The 25,443-nt window shown below is 39.9% G+C and overlaps 1 protein-coding gene across 1 annotated transcript in view; it reads right to left on the reverse strand.

The window, feature by feature from the left end:
• Positions 1-24,439, reverse strand: part of NCEH1 (neutral cholesterol ester hydrolase 1) — a 53,266-nt gene extending 28,827 nt beyond the window's left edge. Inside the window, exon 1 of the mRNA XM_054580614.1 lies at positions 24,115-24,439. Coding sequence (XP_054436589.1) covers positions 24,115-24,252 — 138 coding nt within the window. The 5' untranslated portion in view covers positions 24,253-24,439. The remainder of the gene's footprint in view (positions 1-24,114) is intronic.
• Positions 24,440-25,443: the final 1,004 nt, after the last annotated feature.

Genomic DNA, 25,443 nt, shown 5'->3' on the forward strand with positions numbered 1-25,443 from the left:
GTTGCCTATAGTAGCAATAACTAGATCACGAGCTCTTTGGGATAAGATCTGAACTTTGGGGATCAATTTTTTTCCAGTGCCTCATACATAGCTGGTCATAAACAAATGTCCTTCATGAGGCCACTGAAGCTGCTAAAAGCCTCCCTTGATCGCCAGGACAAGCGGCATTTGTCTTCATTTGAGTGTTCCAAATAGCTGCTGACTAAAGGCAGCACAAAAGAATTAAACATCTAAACAAAATCTCCCAAGATTCCTTCTGCTATATGGCAATTCAGAGCTTGCCCACTCACTCCCTTGGCCTGGCTTCAGAAGTATGTTGCACAGGATACTCCAGAATGTGGGTTAACCTTCTGCTTTATATGAAGTACAAGAAGCAGCAAACTAGATGTGGCCTTTGAAAAATGGTTGAAGTGGCATGTAAACTCAAAAGACACAGGCAAGTGATTTTTATAGATGCCTACTGATGTCTGAAGAGCCAGATTCAGATGATTATAATAAATTAAGACGCCTTCATGTACCTTCAGAATGTGGTTATAATAACAATGCATTCTATGTAACATACATAATAAATTTTAAGTGTAATTACTCTTTTCGTACACTGCTTTATAGTTTATGACCATTTGAATTTTTCTTTGTATGAATCTCAAAAGAACCTGTGAAACAGGAAGAGCAGATATTACACTCATTTTATGCTTGTTTGAAGCTAAATGTCTTGCCCAGAGTCACAAAGCTTGAAGTGACAAAGTGAGCATCAGAACCCAGGGGACTGCCCCATCACTCTGACTGATTGCTCAGAGCTTAGAATAAAACCACTAACCAGACCATTATTTATCCCTGGGCCTCTCCCATCACCCAGGTCTTGAGCACTTAAGAGTAAAAGATTTAAAATCAGGGTGGAGAAGGGAAGTAGGTCATGAAATGTATCCTTTTCCTATCAGCTGCTTACTTGCCAGCAGATCTGCTGGGTTGGCTACCAGGACCAGGTTGCTTGTGTCAACAGTGCCTAGGAAAACTGGTGTCAGTACAAAGCCAGTGGCTTTGTAGCCTTTAGAAGGTCTACAACCAGCAGCTTCGGGCCCCTCCTTGGCCTGAGGCCTTAGGAGAGAGGGTGGGCCACCCATCCCACAGGCTCAGGATGGAGGGCGGCTGTTGCACCAGGATCTCGAGGCCCCTGACAATGGAGGTTTTCAATCTACCCCAGGAGAGGCTTCTCAATTTAACAGATTCAGGAAAATGAAACAATTTGTGCCTCGCAATCATTTAGATGTTTAGTTGTAGATCCACAACTACAACACACGATCTAATGTGTTTAATGTCTAATGTTAAGTCTAAATCAAAATATCTACACAACAGATACTGGTTATAGCTAAAGGTTAGAGAAGTAGATTTGTTGTGAATTCATAAGTTGGATATCCCATCAAAGGAAAAGGGTCCATATACATTTTCCAGTGAACATTTGGGTGTTTACTGTTTACCAGACGCCAAAAATGGTACAAAGACAAACAGAAATAAAAAGATGGTCTCCATCCTTAAGAAGCTTACAGTATATAAAGTGGATATGTACTCCACAATGCAAGAGTATGAAAAGTATCGTGGGTACATACACAGAGAAAGAAGTTACAACTTGTACGCAGCAGAGTCTGCAACATGTTCACAGCATTGGTGATATGTGAACTGGGTCTCTAAGACCAAATAGCAATTTGCCAGAAGAAAATAGGGGAGGACATTCCAAACAGGGGAACAAAATATAGTAACTGACAAAAATATAGAAGAGCAAGGCTTGCTGGGAAGTTGGGATGAACAATTGTTCTGTGGCCCTGAGAGAAATAAGGTCAGCACTGTATTTCAATGTGTTAAAATATTCTTAATGGGATGACTTCGAATCTGGTCTTTATGATACTTTCTAAGAACCCACTCCCTCACCCCCAGAACAAACCCAGGGAAGCAAAAGTCTGGTTCCACTTAAAAGAGATAAATCCCAACTGAAAAGACAAAAGGAGTTTGGCACAATAAGTAGGTTAGTAAATTATTAGTCTTCATTATTCACCTGTTTTTAAGACAAGCTTATTGAAAACTACTACTTTTTATCTCTTTTTTTGTCATCATTACACAACTGAACAAATTGTCCAGTTCAGGACTACTCAAAGTGTCTGGCTCTGGGGAATGATGAGTTCCTCGTCCTTAAAAAACTGCAGGAGCAAAGGGCATCTAAACTGAAAAGGAAGAAGTGAAACTGTCATTGTTTGCAGATGACATGATAATGTATTTGTAAAGAGTACACCAAAATTAATAGAAAGAAAGAATCCAGTAAGTAGCAGGATGCAAAAGTAATATACAGAAATCTGTCACATTCCTACACACTAATAACAAACACTCAGAAGGAGAAATTAAGAAAACAACTCCATTTGTAATTTTATCAACATGAATAAAATACCTACGAATAAATTATAACCAAGGAGTGAAAGAGCTGTACTCAGAAAACTATAAGACAGCAAAGTAAGAAATTGAAAAGGATACAATCATTAGAAAGATATGAAGGGCTAATGGATTGGAAGGATTAATATCATTAAAATGACAATACTACCCAAAGCAACCTACAGATTCAACGAAATCCCTATCAAAATACCAATGACATTCTTCTCAGAAATGAATAATCCTAAAATTTATATAAACCAAAAAAAGATCATGAATAGCCAAGACAATCTTGAGAAAAAAGAACAAAGTTTGAGGTATCATGCTCTTTAATTTCAAACAACACTAGAAAGCTATAATAATCAAAAGAGTATGGTACTAGCACAAAAATAGACACATAGATGAAACAGAATGAAATAGAATACAGAGTCCAGAAATAAAGCCTCATTTATATGGCCAACTAATCGATACCAAAGGAAACAAGAACATACAATGGAGAAACCACAGTCTCTTCAACAAGTGGTGCTGGGAGAACTGAACAGATGCATGGAAAAAAATGAAACTGGACCACTCTCTTATACCATATAACAATAAATTCAAATTGATTAATAAGGGCTTCAATGTAAGGCCTAAAACCATAAAGCTTCTAGAAGAAAACACAGGTAGTAAACTACTTGATATGAGTCTGAGTAATATTATTTTGGATATATCACCTCAAGCAAGGAAAACAGAAGCAAAAATAAGCAAAGAGGACTACACAGAACTAAAAAGCTTCTACATAGTGAAAGACACTATCAACAAAACAAAAAGATGACCTGCTGAATGGGAGAATACATTCACAAATGATGTATTTGTAAAGGGGTTGATGTTGAAAATATGTAAGGAACTCATACAACTCAATAACAACAAAAAATAAACAATCCAATTAAAAAATGGGCAGAAGACATGAAAAAGCATTTCTCCAAAGAAGACATACAGATGGCCAACAGACAGATGGAAAGATGCTCAGCTTCACTAATCATCAAGGAAATGCAAATTAAATCACAAAGAGATTACTTCTTAGACCATTCAGTATGGCTATTAACAAAAACACAACAAATAACATGTGCTGGCAAGGCTGTGCAGAAAAGGAAATCTTTGTTCACTGTTAGTGGGACTGCAATTTGATACACCCACTTTGGAAATAGTATAGAGATCCCTCAAAGTACTATGAATAGACCTAATTTAAATCCCAGCAATTCCTCTTATGGGTATTTATCCAAAGAAAATAAAAACACTAATTTGAAAAGATAGATGCACCCCTATGTTCATTGAAGCATTATTGACAATAACCAAGGTATAGAAGTGACCTAGGTGTCCGTCAATAGGTGAATGGATAAAGAAGTTGTGATACACATATACAATGGAATATTATTCAATAAAAAACAATGAAATCTTTCCATTTGTGACAACATGGATGGACCTAGAGAGTATCATGCTAAGTAAAATAAGTCAAAGACAGATACTGTATGGTTTCACTTATATGTGGAATCTAAAATAGAACAAAACAAATGAGGGTGCAAAATAAAACAAAAATAGGCTCATAGATAGAGAGACTAAAAGGATAGTTGTCAGAGGGGAGAAGGCTCGGGGGAGGTGGTGAAAAGGTGAAGAAGGGAAATATCATCAATAATATTGTGATAAATTTACATGGTGACATATGATTACCAGAATTAGTGGGTTGATCACATTGTAAGGTATAAAAATGTTGATTTACTGTATCATGCACCTGAAACTAACATAATTAATATAATCTTGTACACCAACTATATTTTAATTTAAAAAGTCTTTTTAAAAACCTGCAGAAATGACATGATCAGATAGAAGCTAAATTTAAAAAATAAAGAATATAAATCTCTGGGGAAAAAGTATAATGACATCTACAAAGCCTTTCTTGCCAAGGTCCAGAGCTCACTGGGAAAATGGAGGGAAACACATGGCCCTTAGAACCTGAGGACTTGATGAGGATGCGGAGGTGGTAGGAGAAAGAGAAGGAGGAGGAAAAGTAGAGGAAAACGAAGCTGAGGTGGAGTCTAATGACGAGGATCCCCTCTCAAGCACCTGATGATGTGAAGAAATAAGAGTGGGAAGAAATTGAAGAGAAAGAAAACAAAGGGGAAATAAAACAGTAAAATGTTTGAAAATGCTCATGGACTACAAAAGGGGACTTTTTTTTTTTTATTAAAATACAATGGGAAACTTTGTGTTCTGACATTCCTAAAATACATTAAATGGAGGCAAACAGATCCTAGCCAGTTCCTTAGTTTTGAATTTTCTTTTCATTTTAAACACAAGAAATATATCCAAAGATGTAGAAGAAGAATTAAACTTAAGACAATTTTTTTTTGCGATCTCTTCTGTGAGGATTGGAAATTGAGGCTTAGAATGAGTGTCAAGTAGATATGAAGTAAAGATTTCCATTTTGAAAGCCATTCATCATACTATCATACTACACATGAAAGCCAAAACTGAACATAGTCTCAGTCTTTAATTTCTCAATTCTTTTAGCCCTGAAATTCTCTAGTGCAGAGAAAGCAGAACCCAAGAAAATGCTATCTTTTATAACCCCAGATCATCAGCTTTACCCTTCAGAGGAGAGTGAAGCGTTCAAGGAAGCCTGTGTTGACAACGAGGACACTTCTGTTAATGAAACCAGGGAAACCACAAAGCCAAGTGTGTGCCCACACCCACAGCTCAGAAGTAGAAAATATTTAATTTTAAGTTTGCTTGCATTAGTAGTGCCTTTGTTATTTTGTGGTATGAATATAAAATGGTGCATAATTAAATGTTACTGCTTGAGCATAGCCATACATAGCAGTTAAGAATTTTCTGGAAGAAAACATTTAATGTAAAGGCTCTTAGTTTTGACTTCTGGTTAAAATGGTGCTGTAGGTAAGCATGGCTCTCCTTCTCACACAACCCCATCCAAATTACAACTAAACTATAGAACAACCATCCTTCAGAACCATTAGAAATAGAGTTGGATGGAAGTCCTACAACTACAGAATTAAAGAAAACCACATCAAGACTGGTAGGACAGTGGAGATGCAGAATGGGTCATAGTCTCCCAGGGGTGTCCAACCCGTGGGTCACAGGCCACGTGTGGCCCAGGATGGCCACAAATGCCGCCCAATACAAATTCGTAAATTTACTCAAAACCTTTTTTTTTGCTCACCAGTTTTCATTGGTATTTGTGTATTTAATGTGTGGCCCAAGACAACTCTCCTTCCAGTGTGGCCCAGAGATGTCAAAAGGTTGGACACCCCTGCAAGTTAGGCCAAAGGGTTGGCTGAACCTGGGCCCCTCTGAAAATTGAATGGTACATGCCAGACTGTCCTTCCATCCTCTTCATGCTTCTTTTTCATGTCCTCCAATTTTCCCGGATGATCCTAGACTAACATCTTCTGGTAACACCAAAGAGCTTTAAGATAGTGGAAAACATGGTTTGCGTAAAGAGAGGTGGGTTAATGTTTGTGCGTTCTGTTTGGGCATTTCCAGCATAACTGTGAAGTGAATGGACAGTGATGGTGAGAATGAAAGGATGGATCTCAGATAGCTTCACTGATGAGTGGTAGCCCATACTCCCTCTAAACAGCTCCTTTATCCAGAAAAGCAGGCCTGCTCACAGTTCCTGAGCACGCTCATTCCTACCAGTTTGCTTTTGTTCATACTTTATGTTGTTTCCTTCTCCCCTACCACACAGGTCCTCCCTTCCCCAGCCACCCTGCAATGCTATTCTGATCCACTCTTCAAGGTACAGCTCGAATCTAACACCATGCAAGGTTGCTCCAGCTCAGTTTTCACCCTTCTCTAAGCTCCCAGCCATCGTTAATTGTACTGCCCATCTGAAAATCACCCGTGTACTTAGTTAGCTGCCTCCTGACATCTCTAGGCTTATGGTCCTGTATTATTTATTTATTGTGCAATTATGTATTGTGTCTTCAAACAGAATTGGAACTCCTCAAGCAGAGCAATCACTTGGAACACCTGTGCAAAATAAAAGTTGTTCAATCAGTATTTGTTAATTAGCTGGAACATTAAGTGGGTGTCAGTACAGAACACAGGTCATAAACTCACATCTTCAGGGTCCAGAACAAATGAATAAAACAAGTGAAACATATCAGGGAGTGGGAGGCTTGTGGCAAAGTGGAGGAACCATGTCCCAAATGAGAAGAAGGTGCTGCTCTCCCCAGGTGATTGCCTGATGTAGAAACTCTGGCCCTATGTTGCCAGATGATTTAAATGTTTAAAGAAAAGCAGAAAGCCCAGATTTTTATATAAAATATCCTGAATTTTAAGTGTTGGCAATGAATTTTAAAATGTTTACTATGCAGAGTGGGCCAAAAAGAACAAATCTACAGGTCAGACTCTGGCTCTCAAGCTGGTTGTTTGAAAGTCAAATCACATTTTTTTCATACAAAAACTACACATGATTGACAGTGTTCTTCTATCTCCAAAGCTGGACAATAATAAACAAAACCAAGACATAAAATCAGAATACTTAATATTTTTTGTGTTTTGTTTGTCTTACATTTTGAATTGTGATGATGCATAGAAACTGTTTAATTAGAGAGCAATGGCAATGGATATGGGATTGGGAAGAATCTGAATGGGATTTATGGGTGTACCCAAGGGCTGAAGAGGCTGATGCACTTGTTTCTTTAAAAATTCCCTTTCCTTCACAATACAGATTTCCTTTCTCCTTAACTTGAGTTTAGTCTTCTTGTCAGAGGTACAGATGATAATTTGGGGAGAGGGGAACCAAAAAAGAAATGGAGGACAAAGATTAACTTTCCTGAGATTGTTAACTTGATTAGTGTTAGAAGAAAAGATTAAAGGAAAATACGTTAAACAGAATATAATATGATATATTATATGACATGATATATGTATGAAAAAAAGTCCATGCTGTCTAAATGCTGTCTCCTTTATGCCACCAGGGATGCCAGGAAGTGGGCTATTTATAACTGGGTGTTATAATAATAGGTGTTCAATACTGTGTGAAGGGTCACTGGCCCTTCTCCTTGCGGTTGACATATGTGTTAAACACTTGGTGGTACCCACAGGTGCTGTGGACACGCAGGGCCCTACAATCCATGCAGAAGTGGAAGCTGACAGTTCGCACTCTGACTGACAACCAAAGCAACATCCAGGGCACTAACCCTTGCAAAGAAGTAGGGAATAGGAAATTTATATGTGTGATCCAACTGATTTCAGAGAATTTGCTTCACTCCTTTGTATACCCTTAATGGGGACAAATCCTCTTTCCATGAGGTTGAATTTGATCTCTAGAAAAGCCAAAGTTCCTCTAGGTGAAGAGGTGCATGATGAAGCTGAGGACTGTGTTTTGTTCATTAAGTGAGGTGAAACTGATGTTCACGTGGACCTCATGAAATGGCTTGGAATGAAATTTCCAAAAGTCGTAGACACATTCTGAGGACTAGCAACGGCATCATGATTAGATTGAGCATAGAGGAAAACACTTGGGGGCATAGGCAGTCTGCTAAAAAGCCCTTACATTTCCCTTCACAGGGCAGTGCAGCCGATTGCAAAGGCCCTGGGACTGAAATAAAAGTCCAGGCTGCAATTCCTTCTTCGCTGTTTACCCGCGGTATAAGTTTTGCAAAAATACTTAACCTCTTAAGTATTTTTTTTTTTAAATGACAGTTTCTTTAATGTTAAAACAGAGGTGAGAACAGGCATTACTACACTTGTTTGCTGCTTTTCCTCAGAATGGAACTGATACAAAGTCAATGTACAGTAAATGGTACTGAAGGAATGGACAAGAATTCTAACGTCAACTGTTCCCAAAGAAATTACAATTAAACAAAATATCAATTCAAGCTATTAAATTAACGAGTTTTTAAAGACTGATTACAGTATTTTATACTGAAAAGACTATAGCACCATTGGCGTTCTGTCACATTGTGTTAACCATATACATGGGAGAAAAACTTGGAAATAAGGACCTGCAAAAATATTTGTACCTAATTTAGGAGTTCTAGTTTTGAGGAATCTCTTGAGGGAAAATCATAAAGACACAACAATTATATATACAAGTATGTTCACTGTAACATTATTTATAATGGCAAGTAACTAAATAGTCAAAGTTTCTGGTAATAGAGCAATAGTTATATTAAAAATGGCACATGCTCCATTATAAAGAGAAAGGAACACCAAGCAGTAATAATGTGGTACACCCTTCTGGTATAGTGATAAGTAAAATAAGTTGTGCACAAAATTGTATGTGCAGTATGACAGAACCTGAGAAAAGTTAAGACAACTTATATCCAAAAAGAGAGACTGAAAGGAAAAATATAACAAAAAGCAAATAAATGGTGGTTGTGTTAAGGTAAGAGTACAGTTTTCTATTTTCTAAATTTTCTATAGCATAATTAGGTACCTCTTAGTGTATATAAAAATCATTCAGTTCTTTCATTTACTAAAGGAATTATGCTTCTATGGGAAAAAAAAACTTTTAAAGCAGCCGTGACAGAAAGGGACTCTAGAATTTAAAGAACATTCTGCAGCCTCCAATAGCCAGTTCCTGCCCACACACACCCTTTAACCTAACCACACTGCCACACCCAATGAACGCCCCTTGGTCTGCACAACGCGTCTGCCTCGCCCGAGCATTACATCCTTTCCTCAGAGACACGGAGGCTGAACTGGAATGTGTCGTCTGTTACTGGAATTTCTCCTGCTTCTTCTCATGGCCAAATTCTAGTTCCACCTTCAGTTTCCCTCTCAAACACCCCCTCCTCTGGTACTCTGTCCAACTCCCTCCTTGCTGCCTCACTGCTCTCTAGCACTTAGTTTGAGCTTCTGCTAAGACTTGCTGTATTGACATTACCAGGGTCTAGATCTAGCTCCTTTCCAGTGTGAACCATTGTGACTGATTTTTACAAACCTGTTAATTTAATAGCTCACGTTGATACTTTGTAATCGTAATGAGCCTACATAATTACTGCTCATTGTAATTGTTCAATGAATGAACATAGTGCTGATTATGTTTTCTTCTACCGTTGCTTCTAAATTCAATCTTTCTGAAAAATCAGGCAGCTTACCTTTACCGTTTTTCTCACTTGAGCTCTTTACGGGGAGGGAACAGGAATTCAGAGCAAAAGAAAGCATATTTTGCTGGTTGATCCTACAGAAAATGCTTTGTGTGACACATGGGATGTCCGGGGAAAACTTCCTGGCAGGATGCTATCACCACCCCTCTTTATCATAGAAGCTGTCCAGGGCCTTACAGTCACTCGGCCACCTATTCACTCAGCAGATAGGTGGGTGTTTACTTTGTGCCAGGTACTTTTAGGGGCTGGGTCCACAGTGGTGAAGTCCACAGTCCTGCTCCCTCCCCTCCCAGACGTTCCAGCCTGGCAGGGGAGACAGGATTACTTAGGGAGACACCTTACTTAGGAGTAATTAAGCAAACAGACGATTAGGAATGGCAGCGTGTTCTAGGGAGGGAAACAACAGGGTGGAGTGAGAAAGAAAAATTAAATGTGAAAGGGAAACCAGCCTGGGTGGTTAAAACCAAAGGTCAGTTTCTCCAGCCATAAACCCAACCTTTTTGACAAATATGCAAGAACCTTTTAACTCCAGTAAGGCACCACAGCCAAAAAGAACTGCAGTGTTTGTTTCAAACTTGAAACAAGGAATGACTCGCTGAAGCAGAACATTCAGGTCACAGCAAGGAAAGACTGACCGAATTTTTTCTTTAAGACCAAAAGATACTAAAACCAAACAACAGTAGAAAAACAAATTGTTTTCAATCAAATTATATATTTGGCCACCAAAATGTAAATACCACGCTATGAGTCTGTAACAATAATTGTATGCTTTCATAATCCTACCATTAGCTTACTTAAAAGTTACCATAATTAAAACGGTGAATTATATCTTAACAAGACAGGACTAGCTCCACCCATGGATCAATTATGTAAAGATGTCCTTTAAACTTTTATTTTCTACCTTTCAGAAACTCAATAGAAGAAGTTCCTTGGACGGGCTGTGTTCTCCCACCTCACAATTTTGCACCTGCTCTTTCCTCTTCCTGGAATGCCCTTCTTTCCCCATCTCTCTGCTGTGTTTCTTCTCACTCTTTCAGCCTCGGCTCCGCCAGCACTTCCTCTGGATTCCTCCGCCTGAGTTCTCCAGACTTAACCCAGGCTTCCTCGGCCCCCTGCAGACCACAAACTGCAGCGCTCAGCAAGTTCTGTTGGAACTGACCTCTTCTTGGGTTTTCCCAACTAGAATATGAGCACCTCAAGGTCTCTGCAGGGTCTGACACATTCCAGGGGACCAGTTAATATATCAGTATATTAGAGAATGAATAATGCAAGATTTTCCTCCACGAAAAGAAACAGGAAGAGCTGTAACAGACTAAAGCACTATACACTTAAGTATAACTTTAGTGTTTACAAAATGACCCTAGGTAAACCTGGCTCTCCCACATGCACATAAAACCACAGGAACCAACCTTTATTGCAACAACTTTAAGGATCATAGTTGCACAGAACTTTAAAATGTTACCGGTAGTTTTTTGCCACTCATTAAACCTGAAAATGGAAAAAAAGATGGAGATGGGGGGGGCGGGGCCCGGGGGAGAGAATGGCATAAAGACATTTTACCATGATAACACCCAAAGGAAAGTCCAGCTTTTAAGCAGTTAGAATTTTATGATTTCCTGGAAAATATGCTTTTATTGAATGAAGAAATCATGCTAATGTTTTTAGAGTCGTTGAAAATCACTTCTAAACAGGTTGCTCCTGGAGAGACAACCAATAATGATGTTTTCTATTTTCTTCTAAGATACATCTTCATTTAAGTTGAAGAAGCATGCAATTTTAATTGGCTCTATAAGGAAATGAATCTGGCAAGTTATTGGTTTGGGTCAGTAGGAGCTTCTGTGGCTGCTAAGACCCAAACCCGGCACATGGTGTGTCCTGTGAAATAGTGGCCCACTGTCCTTGACAAAAAGAGAGTAGTGCATTTAAATGGCATACTGTTAACTATAGAATAAAAAGGCATTGGTTTACAATGGAGTAAGTTTAATTCCATCTGATGTGAACCTCATTTTGAAGCACACAGGGAAAGCTTCTCAGTTTGGTAAGAATCCAGATTTTAAAATGTATTTCCATACAGATGAACCAATCCATGTAAATTTAGTTATTCGGGGAAGGGGAGTTCCTTTACTTTTTCAATCCCTTGCTTTTTATGTTTTTAAAACTTATTTTTAATATACTAAATAATTACATAAGTATATGTATGACTAGTATATCAGTACTGTCCATCAGTAATCTCCATCTTAGGTTCTAGCTACAAGCTATTAAAATATATTTTGGCTATTTCCTGTGAGAAATGAGAGCTCAGTATCCACATTGCCAAAGTCAAAACATTTGTTTTGCCAGGAATCCTTGAAATCATCCAAACAAACAAGTTGAGACGCTGAAATGTAAAAGAGCCTGTTGCCTGGGAATAGATTCTGAGTCTCATGCACCGAGGGGACCAGCAGGATGCAGAGCTGCTGGGCCCATCTGCACCCTCGGGCTGCGCAGCCGCTCAGCAGACCTGACCCTGCCCTTTTGGTGGGCTCCTGTGGTGCCTATGACACTATATTTTCCTAGTTTTCCTCCTCTGTTCCTTGGCTGCTCTAGCTCCTTTGTTGGCTCCACCTCTTCTCACAACTCTGAAACTTCTCTCTTCTTGCTCGACACTGTTTCCCTAGGGGATTTCATGTCTTTACGGGATTTCAAATACCACTGACCTGCAAAAAAATCTTCTCCATATTCCCTACATTTTCCTTTATGGAATTACTTGTCACATATTTTTGGCATGGATAATAGCGCCTGGAACGCCAGGTGCGGGGGGGGGGGTGGCGGGGGTGTGTGTGTGTGTGTGTGCGTGCGTGTGTGTACAAACTGCTATGACCTCAGTGTCTGGCACACAACCATTGCTCAATTAACAAATGACAAAGGTCATGGTGAATTTCTTCTATTATGGTGGTGAACTGAAGACACCTGCCTTTAATAACTTAGAAGTCAGAGTCATCTTTTCCATAGATCCCTGGGCCCAGCAGGGAATCATTTGGGCAAATCCAAAGCCCTTTGTTGAGGAAAATAACACTGCTTTGCAAATACTTCTTCACTACCTTACATTAGAGCCAGACGGCCACCCTGGGGCAGAGGTCAAATAAAGCACTATATTATATAACAAAACATCATGTTGCTATCTCTATCTTAGGTACCTAAACACTAAGGAAGTCTTTTTCAGGTGACACATAATTTTCTAAAACAGATTAATACCTTGACAAAGCTCAGTAGACATCTTTACTATAAGACAGTGACAGTCTAAGAGACATATAATTTCCCCAGCTTTCAGAGAACTGATTCCACCAGACCACCTGCATCAGAACTAAGGCTCTGCGTGTGACTTGAGCATGTTACTCAACCCCTTTGTGCCTGACTTCTTCATTTATAATAGTGGACTAATAATAGCACTTACCTCATAGGGTTGTTATAAAGATTAAGGTAATATGTATATAAAATGATTAGAACACATGAATTAGTGATGTTGCTGCTGCCGCTGCCGACTCATACATCCATTTATGACATCGGCCCGAGGACTCCAAAACCATAGGAAGGTTTTTAAGTTCTTGCTCTATACAAAGCACTGTACTAAGAATTTTACATACACGATCACATTTAATTTATATAATAAGCCCTGAGAGAGTCACTGTCATTATCCCACTTTTACAGAGAGGGAAATTGAAGTTTGGAGAGTTGAAGTAACTTGCCCAACCACTCTCACAACAATGCAGTGCTAAAGCCAGGATCTAAATCCAGTAGCCTAGCCAAGTAGCAGTCCAGGATAAGAAGATCTATCAATACCTGTTACAGAAATCCACAAACCCGAGAGCAGTTGCAGATTGACAAGGTTAATGGTGAAAGTAAAAGAATAAAAGAATAGCATATTATGATTGGAGTATACTCTAGACAACTGCCAAAAATCAGATCTTTACTAAATATGTGTCTTATGTGTCAGGTACTGTTCCGAGCACTTTACTCACTTACTACTGTATGATGATGTCAAATTATAAAGCTTTATACACATTACTCATACAATCTTCAAATAATTTTATGGGCTAAGATTTGTGACCAATTACTACATCAGGGAATAAACTCATTGGTGAAATATTCTACAAGATCACAGAGCTAGCACAGCTCAAAGATCACAGAGCTAGCACAGCTCAGAGCCTGGATTTGAACACAGATCTCCCTGATTCCAAAATCCATGTTCTTAACCACTACGAATATGGTTTTCAAAATTTGATAAATATACCATCAGCATCATAAACTTTTTTTTGTAAAATAAAGATTTATAGTCAATTAAATTTGGGACTCACTGTACATTATCTCTTTAAAGACTCAAAATACATATTAGTGGGATAGGAATTCTGAGACATTTTACAGTGTTTTAAAAAATCTTGACTAATGGTTTAAATCAGCATTTCCCAGTTTCTTGTTTAACCATGGAATCCTTTTTAATATGTAATAAATATTAAAATCCTCCCGAACTAAAATTTGTAAATACATAATACACTTCTTTCTTCCATGATGCTTTCTTAATGTGGATCACACAACTACTACAGAAGATTTCAGAGTGGAGGGGGTGGAGTGGGAAGGGGAGAAGGGGAGACTGATAACCTTAATAGGAAGCTGTAAAATATAGTTCAGAAGGCTACGATGCCCAGCAGACCTGGGTCTCAGCCAGCCTCACTAGCCAGTAATGTGTCTGTGAATCAGTTGCTTAACCTTGCTGGGCTTCTCTTGAGCCTTTCCTGTTACAGGAGGACATGAAGACTATTTCACAAGGTGGCTATACCTATTATTTCAATCAGTAGATCTATTATTTTCTGCCAGAAATCTTATTCAATTAAAAGCATATAATCTTCTAAAAGCAGAAGAATTGACTTGCCTCACTAATAAAGTCGAGGACGCAGGCACTTTTGCTGCTCCAGACTGCTTCTCACTAATAGGGAAGAACTGTGTCCTGAGATGGAAATGACTGACACCTTGGGGCAGAGTGACCTCATCTGTATCTGAGGCTTAAAGTAGGAAGAGGAATAAAGACAACTTGCACTTTAGAAAAGTAGCCTCCAGAGCAGTCAAAGAAAAGGTAACTTGAATCCTAGGGCAGACACAATATTATGGGATAGCAGAAGAAGAGGGCTGCGCAGAAGAGGGCTGGGTCAGATAAATTTCTTACAGGGCATGCATCAAGGATCCATTCAAGAGGAAAAGGGAAGGGGTAAAATGATATCAAATGAATGTAATGATATCAAATGAATGTGGGAATTTGTTAGAAATCTTTTAAGGAGGCGTCCTGTAATTGTAAATTACATTTAGCTCAAACAGGCACATAATTCATTACAAATTTGAAACAAGGCATAATTTGCAAATATATTATGAGGAAGTCAGAAACCTAGAAAACAGTAGGCTTGGGGAAAAAAATACTGCAAAGGACAACCAAAAGCCATTTTTAGGTAAGTTCAGAGTCACAAGCACATGAAGCACTAGTTCTGCCTCTTGGGGCAAATGGGGTAACTGAAGACTGCAAGAAAGTAGAACCATGAATTCCTGTATTCTCTATGGTGAATAATCTTCAAACCAAACAAAACGAAACCAAAACAAACCAAAAAAACCACACAAAACAGTGAGAGAAATTACGTCTATAATAGGTGAGAAAGCTTATGCTGTGGTGGGAAGTTGATACATAGCAACAAAGAGAAAGAGACATACAAAGACCATAAAAAAAAAGCTAGCAGAGTGAAAAGGAGAGAGAAATTAAAGCTGATTAGGGAAAAAAGGGGAGTTTTCAAAAAAGATGATTTTGAGGGTGTGGAAAGATGTGGGGGATGTTGAAAGACGTAGGGGGATGTTGGCCAAGTAAGAGAGTGAAGGCATGTGAGACAGAGGTGACACAGGGAGAAGAAAGGTGTCAGGTGCAAGCGCGAAGTCTGTCATGGGAGCGCGGGGAGGCTAGGTCCAGCGGAGTTGCACTACCAAGGTGTAGCGGGCCCTAATGCCAGCTAAGGAGTTTAGGACTTTTATTCTGCCACTGTCCTAGGGGCTAGGAAGTCAGGGGGTGAGGAGGTGGGGTCCACTAGAGAGTTAACAGCCAGATTTGTGCAGAACAGGGAGCACAAGGATCGTTCTACAACTTAGACTTGATTATGCTGTATGTTTGCAAGCCAGATAAATGTAGGCCAACCATCTGTCCAGATCTGTCTAGGTATAATTCTGGTTTAAAACAGTTGTATTGGTATGATCATTAATAACAGCCCATATTGCTCTCAAAAATGTCCTGGTTTGGACGATGGATTATATGGCTACCTAGGAATATGTAATTTGCGGACTATCAATCTGTGGTCAATAGCAATATAAACTATAGAGAGAAGAGGTTCCTATTGGGTATGTCACACACGGTTCACAGGTGGGCCACAAGGTATTGGTTTATACAAGTAAAAACTTAAAATCGTTTTTTATAACTATTCAAAATGTATCCAAGTTGGCATTCTATTGGAGAACTGTTGTATAATTCTCTTTATAAATCTTGTGAATTCTTGCCATTCAAACCCATAGAGATTCCCCCGCACATTTCCTTCAGTTTCCTCTGGCATACTTTAAAAATGTAATCGAGTCTATGGCACGACAAAAGATTGGGAAACACTACTGTAGGTTCATTTCATTGTGGGCTGTGGGGGCTCAAAAAAAGGACAGGACACAGTGCACCAGTGACAAAGTGATTCCTGAGCATTCCCGTGTGCATGGCCACAGCTACGAGGGGCCCGTCAGAGAGACAGCACCAGGGACGAAAAGGAGCACACCTGCCACAGAGGACTTCGTTTTCAGGTCAGCCTGGCCCAGCCAGGAGTCCAGGAACTTTGCCTCCAGTCCCCATTTCACCAGTAAAGTTAATCGTGTCATCTTAGTGGGCGTCACTGACCCGCTCTGAACCTCAGTTTTTTCACTTGACAGACAAGACAACTACTGCCAGCCAGTTATTTACTGTAAAAATAAAACGAGTTGATACAAGTGAAACCCTTTGTAAAAACCTAGAGTTTTATATAAATGTAAGATATAACTTGAAGAAATAGGTTCTTCAGGGTCTCATTTCCCTTAGCACTAGCCTCCTCTCCCTCTTGCCACTGCAGGGAGATACGCCATTCATTCCCACTACTTCCACCACCAGCCATATCAGTGGTCACCACTGACCACTCCCACAGCCATATCATCTCCCGCACGCGCTCTCTCTCTCCTCAGCTCTGGTCTTGTATATACGAGCTATTTATGAACCGCCATGGACACTTGCAAACAGGGTCTTCACCCTCAGGTTGGCTCCTTTTCCTAAATCAGGGTCATCCCCACCATTCACCCTGTTCCCTCACAGCCTGTCCCAGGAATCATCTTCGACTCCTTTCTTCCTTCACTCATACCATTCCCTCTATTAGTAACCTCTGTCCAAACCAGGCCCACTTAATTAGCTCATACTCTCACCTCTCATGTGGATGGCTTCCTAAGTGGTTTTGCACCTTGACCTGCTTTCTTAAACTCTGGCCTCTACACTGCTACTGAGAAAGACTGCACTCAAACCCAGATTTGACCAAGTGACTTCCCTGCTAAAAATCTGTCTGTGGCTCCTTTCTCGGCCCGCAAAGCCCTTTGTTATCTGACCTGTGGCTTGCTTCCTGCCACATCCTTCTGACTTTTGAGTTTCATGTTCCTGTCAGTCTAAACAACATTTAGTTCCTTAGCAGTATCACCCTCTCCCATTGGAAAGTCCCTTCTAGCTGGAGTGCCCTTTTCAGCCGTCTTTCTCCCCTCTCTTCTCTTCCCCCACATCCTGCACTTGGCCAGCTCCTAAGGAAAGGTACTCTGGCACAGTGATCAAGCTCTTGAGCTCAGGGTAAGATGGGCTGAAGGTGAACCATACTTTCACCTTTTATAAACTGTCATCTTTACATTTCAGTTTCCTCCTTTGTAAGACAAAACAAAAACAAAAACCAAACACCTGCCTCTTCATTGTAACCCTCACCTGGGGCATCAGTCCTCTGAGCCGGGGGTTCTCGGAGCAGACAAGGGGGTCAGGTGGAGCCGCAGTAAGTGGGTTGATTTTGGTAATACCTAAAATCCTTTCTGACCCAGAGCTTCTAATGGCTGCTAAACAGAGGCACCATTCACTTCGCTTCATGCTTTTACAGGTCTTTTCCAAGGCCATACATTTTATTTCGATGTGCCAGTGGACCAGAAAATAATTTAAAACAACAAAAACAGAAAACACCCACCTCATAGAATTACAGCGTGGACTAAATGGATGGCATGCTAAGCATGCAGCACAGCATCAGGCACAGAGTAAACGCTCACTATAAGCTTAATGGATGTTAGCTACTTTTGCTGGAAGCACTAACCTTGATAACTCAGATTTGATGTCAATGTGAAAGGGAAATAGTCCCCAGTGTGCAGGTCTACATTAGAGGACCTTTTTAAGGCTCCCGTAGCAACCCACAAGTACCTCTATCTTAAGGCTTCTTCTGTCAGTCAAGTCCCCGCTGTGCAACTGTCAATAGATTTATCTCCCCTTCCCTCAACTATAAACGTCTTAAGATCAGGCATATGTTTTTCATTTTCACTTGGCCACTTCCTAGCATTGGTGTTCAGTTAATATTTGTTAAGTGATGACTCCTAAATGGTAGGATTTTAATTTTATTTTGGAAACATGGAAAGATAAAAATGAAGGAGAAAATAAGTGATAGATAATTCCCACATAGTTTCATTGGGCAGTGCAGCAAATATCACTCACTATTTTAAAAGAAGTAATTGTGCATTAACAGAACATTTAAGAATGATTATTGCACTTCCACATCTTACAGAAATGTCATGGATCAAGCGCAATCCACATGTAAGAAATAGAACATGCCATTAAAATAAATTAATATTGATGGCATTTCTGTGCACGGGACTATATTTGTAGAGTTCTAAGGAAAAGAAAAAGAGAAACTGTAAATTAGGCATTGTCTAACACACTTGGTAGCTGAATCAATCTGACCTTAATGTTTAATTGGATTCACCAAGAGTCTAAAGACCAGCTCAGACTGCGGATCTGTCAGAATTAATACTGAATAAATAGTGCCCTGAAGCTATTCTTAAAGCCTCTTTGCAGCCAGGTATTTGCAGCCAAGAAAAATCACATCAAATTAGTTAAAAATTTTTGTGGTTGGTGAAATCTCTACTTACATGAAATACATATCATGGCAAGTCTAGAACGTGGTAGACAAAACTTAGCGTACACTACTGTTTTCAAGTTAAATATACCTGACATTAGTAAACACCCAGTTCATGCATGAATGATTATGGAAAAACTTAGCAAGTTGGAGTTCTGCATGGCATCTCACAGCGAACTGACATTTAAGCCACGCCCATGTATGCACAGAAAATTCAGGTAGGGTCACTTTAGATTTCAGCAAGTTTTACAGGGACATTTTACAGGATTAAAACAAAAGAAACTTGCTCTACTAGTCCAAAAGCACTGTCATCCATAAGAAATAGGGTGAAAATTCAATAGAAATACCAGTTTCGGCAACCTCACTTTTGCATGATGTCATCAAAAAAATACATAGTATAAGAACTAGTAAGCTAGATGATCAAGGTAAGACAAGTCAAGCTCTTACTCTGAACTCCCTTCAGATACCATTATTAACTTGGTGCACTATCTTATCACTTCTCTAAACTGTATATAACCTTTCTATCTTATGAGTTTGTGTAACTATACCTCTCCTGTAATACCTGACAGTACCTACCTTTTATTTTTTTTTTGTTTTTTTTTTTTTCAATTCAAATAGTCTTTTATTAATGATTTGGGACACCCTACCACATACTTGTAATCACACACACATGCTCACACATTTCGTTTGTTCACTTAAATTTTCCCAATTGTAACTTACTAAAAAATTAAATGATCACTCTATAATTTATATGTAAATGATGTATGTCATGTGGCACTAAGAAAAATGGAGTCCACTACTAAAAGAGCTTTCCACTTTTCCCAGATTGTCCATTTTCTGCAATATAGCCTGTGAACTCACCAGTACAGTAATTGAATTAAGATATCTACCTATTTAAAATCAGCTCCAAAGTCACTGTACTGCTTACCTAGCCCCCTCCCAGATCTTTAGTTCCCAAAATGCACATAAACATATCTTCTAGTACCTTTTAAATACTTGAATATTAACATGGCTTTTCCAGTCTACTAAACCAGAGTTTCTTTTAGGTCATTTTAGCCTCTCCCTAAAATCTCATACAATAGACTTTCAACCTGTGTTACAACTAAGTGACTGAGCACAAAGCATGTCACTGTGATCACTGTATCAGGGGATCCAGGATGCCTTAAATAGAAACCTGATTTCTTCATAGAAAAGTTACTAAAAGATTAATCACATTGGGATGCATGGGCACATCAATTCCACTTTAGAAGTAGGTAACTTACAACAAAAACTTATTACAAGAAAAGTTTTAAAATTATTTCTTGTTATTACATGTTCATTGTAGAAACACTAGACTATACAAATTTGAAAATTGAAGATATAATTTTATGTACCCCCAAATCCCTGTATTTTAAAACACATACTTCTCCTTTTTTATATCTATATATAACATACATAACTATATGTTTTAAAAGATACTTTAAGTGGGTATATATGTTGTTTTGTAGCAGTTTCTCACTTACTGTACAGTACAAACCCTTTGTAGGCCACTAAACATTATTTCAAAGCTATTTTTTTTGACTGCACAATATCCCAAAATGTAAGTTTACCACAATTTACTTTATCTCTTATTGCTCTTAAGTTTTCATTCTTTTAAATAACGCTAAAAAAAAGGAATGAAAGATAAAAAAAGGTTGTTGCATGGGCCCCCATATTTCTCATAAATAGCAGTTCTCTTGGATTATTTGAACATGGTTTTTGAGCCTGTAAACTCTTTCCTTCTTTATAGCTACAGTTTTGCCTGTATCCATAATGAAAATAAATCCCTCCAAAAAGATTGCTAGGTCAAAGAAAAAAATATGCTTCTGTGGCTTTCAATGGATATTGGCAAACGCAGCCATGTACACTTCTCAGTATCTTCACCTGTACTGGGATTAGCATTTTTAAGCTCCTGGCTTGCATAGCAGTTTAAAATCAGTGTCAGAACCTGCCCAAACTCCATTCTTTTGTCCCTCTGGTTTCCTCTGCCCAAGCTTTATCTAAACCTTTCTCCGCACTGCCTTCTCAGATCATCTTTGGTTTGTGTTTTCCACTGCTCAAGTCTTATGAAGGCTGTGATATAACACTGAAATTTGCTTAGCTAGTATTTTATCCCCTTAGACTCTTAGAGCCTAAATATCAACAAACTAATCTGATAAACTAATCCACGCTAATATGAAGAGGCTCATTCCCAGCAACATTTGTGCAACATAACTTGAGCAGTTTAAGGAAAATATATAACCTATATCTGCAATGTATTTTATCATTTTTGCCATGTATAATGCGCACTTTTGTGCCCAAATTTTTGAGGGAAAAATAAGGATGCACACTATACAGGGGTAGTACCTGAAATACCTTGTATTTGTTTTTGTGTTTTGTAACTGTTATATAAAATTTCTTGTACCATAATACGTTAAAAAATAATGCTAAAATTCCTTTATTATACAAAAAAGTATCTAAATATAAATAAATTAAAAATTGAAATAAAAAATTAAAATGGAAGGTTTTTTCCCCTGAAAGTTTGGGCCAAAAACATGGGTGTGCACTATACGTGGCAAAATATGGTATCTTAAAGCACAGTGGTTCTCAAATTTTGTTGTACATTGATATCACCTGAGGAGCTTTTAAAACCACTGATGCCTGGGACTCACCTCCCACAAATTCTAGATAAAGTTATATAGGGTGTGAGTTGGGCATTGGGATTTTTTTTAAAGCTCCCTAGATGATTCTAATGTAGCATCTGTGTTTGAGATGACTTAGAGAAAGATAACAAGTAGCTTCTCCTTAGGTAACATTGGAGGACTCCAAGGGAGAAAAGTGCAATAAGCATAACTCTTCTGCACAAGATAAAAGAGATAAGAACAGTTCGAGGGGCAAAGCATTTGCTAATGACAATAGAATAAAATTAGCATTTATATTTCTTGATGCTACGCACCAGTCTGCTGTGTTAGGAAGTAGGCCCACCTTCACTTCTGAAGAAGCTTCAGCTGCCTTTGTAATTGAACCAATCAAGTCTAAAATTATTTGGGTAACAAACTTTAAGCTATGAGATTTAGTGGTAGCTGTCCAGGTTTCAATTGCTTCCAGTTTACATTTGTTTTATTGTTCTAGCAAAACAGGGCAATCCTACAGATTTGGGAATCTCCACAATCCATAGCAGACCTATGGGACAATTCTTAAAAGAATAACTGCAGCAAGTTCCAGGCATTTAAATGCATTACTAAACCTCACAACAACCTTACAAAGTTACCCTATTTTACAGAGAAAACTGAGGATTGGAGTAAGTTAGTAAATTGCCTGCCCTCACTGTCAGCAAGTGGCCTGTCTGGCACATGATTCAGGAATGCATGACTCTTAAGAGTCATGCTCTCATTTACTTACACTGTGTCAAGCCATACTTTTGTCAAGCCAGGATAATTTGAAGAAACACTGGCAAATTGCTTTACTGGGCAGAATAAGCTTCCATGTGATTCGAATGATTTGTCTGACATTTCACAATTCCAATGACAAGTCATGAAAGCCACTTCTGTGCAAAGCCACTAGTGCTAGGTGAGGACACTTTGCCGCCTCATCTATCTCTGTGACCTGGCATTACACACATTATCATTCCCAGACACCAGCTCAGGGCACATTCTATAAAGGACTGTAGAGTCCGAAGGCCTTGCCTTTACAGGGTTGGCAGCCTAGATGGGGAAGAAAGACTTTTCTTCCAACCTGGCTTTTCCCAGATTAGTTATGCTGTGGAAGACTTCCCTGGTAACTCGAAAACTAAAAATAATCTCTGCTGCCAACATAGAAGTTTTATTCTTTTATTTCCCTGTTTTGTAAATGGCCTATTTGCTAAAGGCCATTTTCTTTGATGTGATTTTTCTTTTCCAGGTAAATATCATTGTATCCCAGGATCCTCGAAGGATGTTACTCCCAAATTACATAATTTCTGAAGGAAAAGAGGGATTGCAAGGCTTCCTACATGAAGATTACCTTTCATGAAATCAGTGCTAAAGAGTGGGGTGGTCATTTTTTCACTGTGTGAACATGACAGTGAGCAGGAGGCCTCAGAGCTTCACAGACAGTTCCTAGGAGATGACAGGGCACTTGGGCAGTGGAGACAGTGCCTGATTCAAGAGAAGCAGGTCCTTAGGAGGAATGTGCCCCAATACCCTACTGAAGGGGATTTTCAATCAAAGCTTCAGAGACTATGGAATCTCACACACAGACAGGCTGGACAGCGAAATAGAATATCAAAAAAGTCATGATTTTTTTCCCCTCTGTTTCTCTAGTTATTCTTGAAAAAAAAAAGAAGTTTACAAAAATAACCTGAGATTAAAGCCTAAGGTTGGGGGAAGGGGAGAACTTGATTTTGGAGGAAGTTCAGGAGTTTAGATAGAGTAAGCTATTCAGAAATACTGTTTAATCATAGGGCTTGACCTTGGCTGAAGACTGTAGTTTAGGTTTTAGAGTCTCTGGCACTAAAAATAAGGCCTCTCACCATAGAACAAAGCAGAGGCAATAATATTTTCCTGTGTATCGGGGAAAAGAAATACACATTCATGATTCAGTAGAGAGAAATGTGACCCCCGCCAGGGTAAGCCAGGGTAAGCCAGGGTGTCCTGGATCAGGCAGAGGTTATGTCCTCGACAGGCAAGGACATCAAATAAATGCTGCAGGGTAGGCAGAAAACAAATGCATCCTGCAAACACGGCTGCTGCAACCACGTCTGTCTTCCAGCCAGCCAGGCTTCCTGGCCTTGTGTGTTGGGCTACACTGGAAAAAAGCCAGGCATGAATCGGAGATCTGACCGGTTCCTCAAGGGCTTGGAGAAGCCCTGACCGCTGGGACCCCGGGAATGGAGAGCTTCACAACCAGGGTACATTGGGACACAGCCTGTGCCCGCTTCTGCTTTTAAGGTGGCTTCGTTGCCCGAAATAAGAGCCTGTTATTACCAGAGCTGTCCTAAAAACATTTAACTCCCTCTCTGCCGGCCCCTATCGGAGAACGAAAATGGGGGAGAGGTGGCTTATAAAATGCTGAAAGATTGTTTTGCAAACCAAAACGGGGGGTGGGGGTGGGGAGGGATATATTTAGGTTAGACGAAGGGTTAAACAGTTGTCAAATTCTATTCAAATACTTCACCTTCCCCGTCGCCAACGCAGAGGAGGAGACACAGACCTAGACCGCTGCTCACAAGGCGGTGAGTGCGACACCCCGAAAATGCCACACTGAACCACCTTAAAGAGCAATTGCCTCACTGCGTTAGAAAAATAGCATTCTCGTGGGGCATGGTCCGGAAATTTTGCTTCCCCCTTCAAATACTGCTAAGAGGGGTGAGAGAGAATCAGCGCTGGGCTGCGTCTCACCACATGTTCTGCACTCCGGAAAGTCGCGTCCAGCAGCATCAGCTTCCAGGGATCGGACACGGAGCTGGGCAGGGGGATGTAGATGTAATAGGCGGCCAGCGCCACCAGGGCGGTGAGCACGACACAGGACGACCTCATCCTCCCCACGGTCGGCTAGTCTGCGGGTTGACGAGGACGAAACGGCGATGCTACCCGAAGATCTCCAGCAAGTTTCTGCAGGGCCAGCTACTCATTCCCTGGTTTCTTAAATGCCCAGGAGCCAATCCGAGGCGGCGTCGGGAGGAAGTCGGAACGCTGACGTGACCCCTCTTTGGTGTCCTTGTGAAGTGTCGCAGGCATCCCAGGTTAAAAAGCTCTGAGGTTGGCCTGCGCGCAGCACAGCGGACTCTGGAGGACACAGGTCTGTATTGCAGTCTGTGACCAAGGGATCCCCCGTGAAGGTCCTCACGCGGAAGCCTGGAATTGTTTCAGTGTGATGAGTTTCTGTCTGTCTAAAGCACGTAGGCTCAAAATGGAGATGTTCAGGAAGATAAAAATTCACTTTCTTTTAGAACCAGACTTCCAATGGAATAAAATTTTAGCTGGTATGTCATGAAGGAAGAAAATGGCAAATTCTTGTAATTCAAGCAGTGACCAGCCAGTAGTATAGCTAGCATCCAAGTCTTGGTTTATGAATCTCAGTCTCCAATAAAAGGAACCATGATTTTGCCCCAGCTCCTTGAGGGGAAAAAGGGCTAATTCCAGGGCTGGCGAAGATAAAGTAAGGATCAGCCTTTTGTGCTAGAAGATAGAGAAGTACTTAAACATGAAGGGGACTTGTTAAAAGAATACAAATGGCAGCTTAAAGGATCTCCCTGTGGTTAAAGCTGGAATAATTTTAGCATCCAAGTGAATAACTGGTAATCAAAAGGTAGAATTAAAAGGACTTGGTGAGGGAGGGAAAGATGAATTCCCAGTTTTCTTGTTGAAGCAACCCGGTTAAAAAAAATTGGGGAAAGTAAAGGACTTAAGGGAAAATGACAAATGCAGTCTGGAGTATTTAGGTTTGAGGTGTCTGTGGAACATCCAAGAAGAGATGCTGAGGAGGCTCCTAGGCATACCAGTCTTCAGAACCTCTTGGAGAGGTGCAAGCTGGAGATGTAAGCATGGGAATCATTAGTTTAACTGTAACCATGGCAGTGGATGGGAGAGAAGCTGAGAGTGTGGGGAGTTGGGGGAAGAAAAACAGGCCTGAAGGCCTTAGCCTTTACTGTTTAGAAAAAGGAGGCGGACGAGTTGACCAAAGAGGCTGAGAAGAAGTTCACCGGAAGGAGTACTGTTTGCCTTAGA

This window comes from Pteronotus mesoamericanus, unplaced genomic scaffold (genome assembly GCF_021234165.1).
Source record: "Pteronotus mesoamericanus isolate MK-2021 breed Mesoamerican mustached bat unplaced genomic scaffold, CSHL_Meso_final contig_116, whole genome shotgun sequence".
NCBI lineage: Eukaryota > Metazoa > Chordata > Mammalia > Chiroptera > Mormoopidae > Pteronotus > Pteronotus mesoamericanus.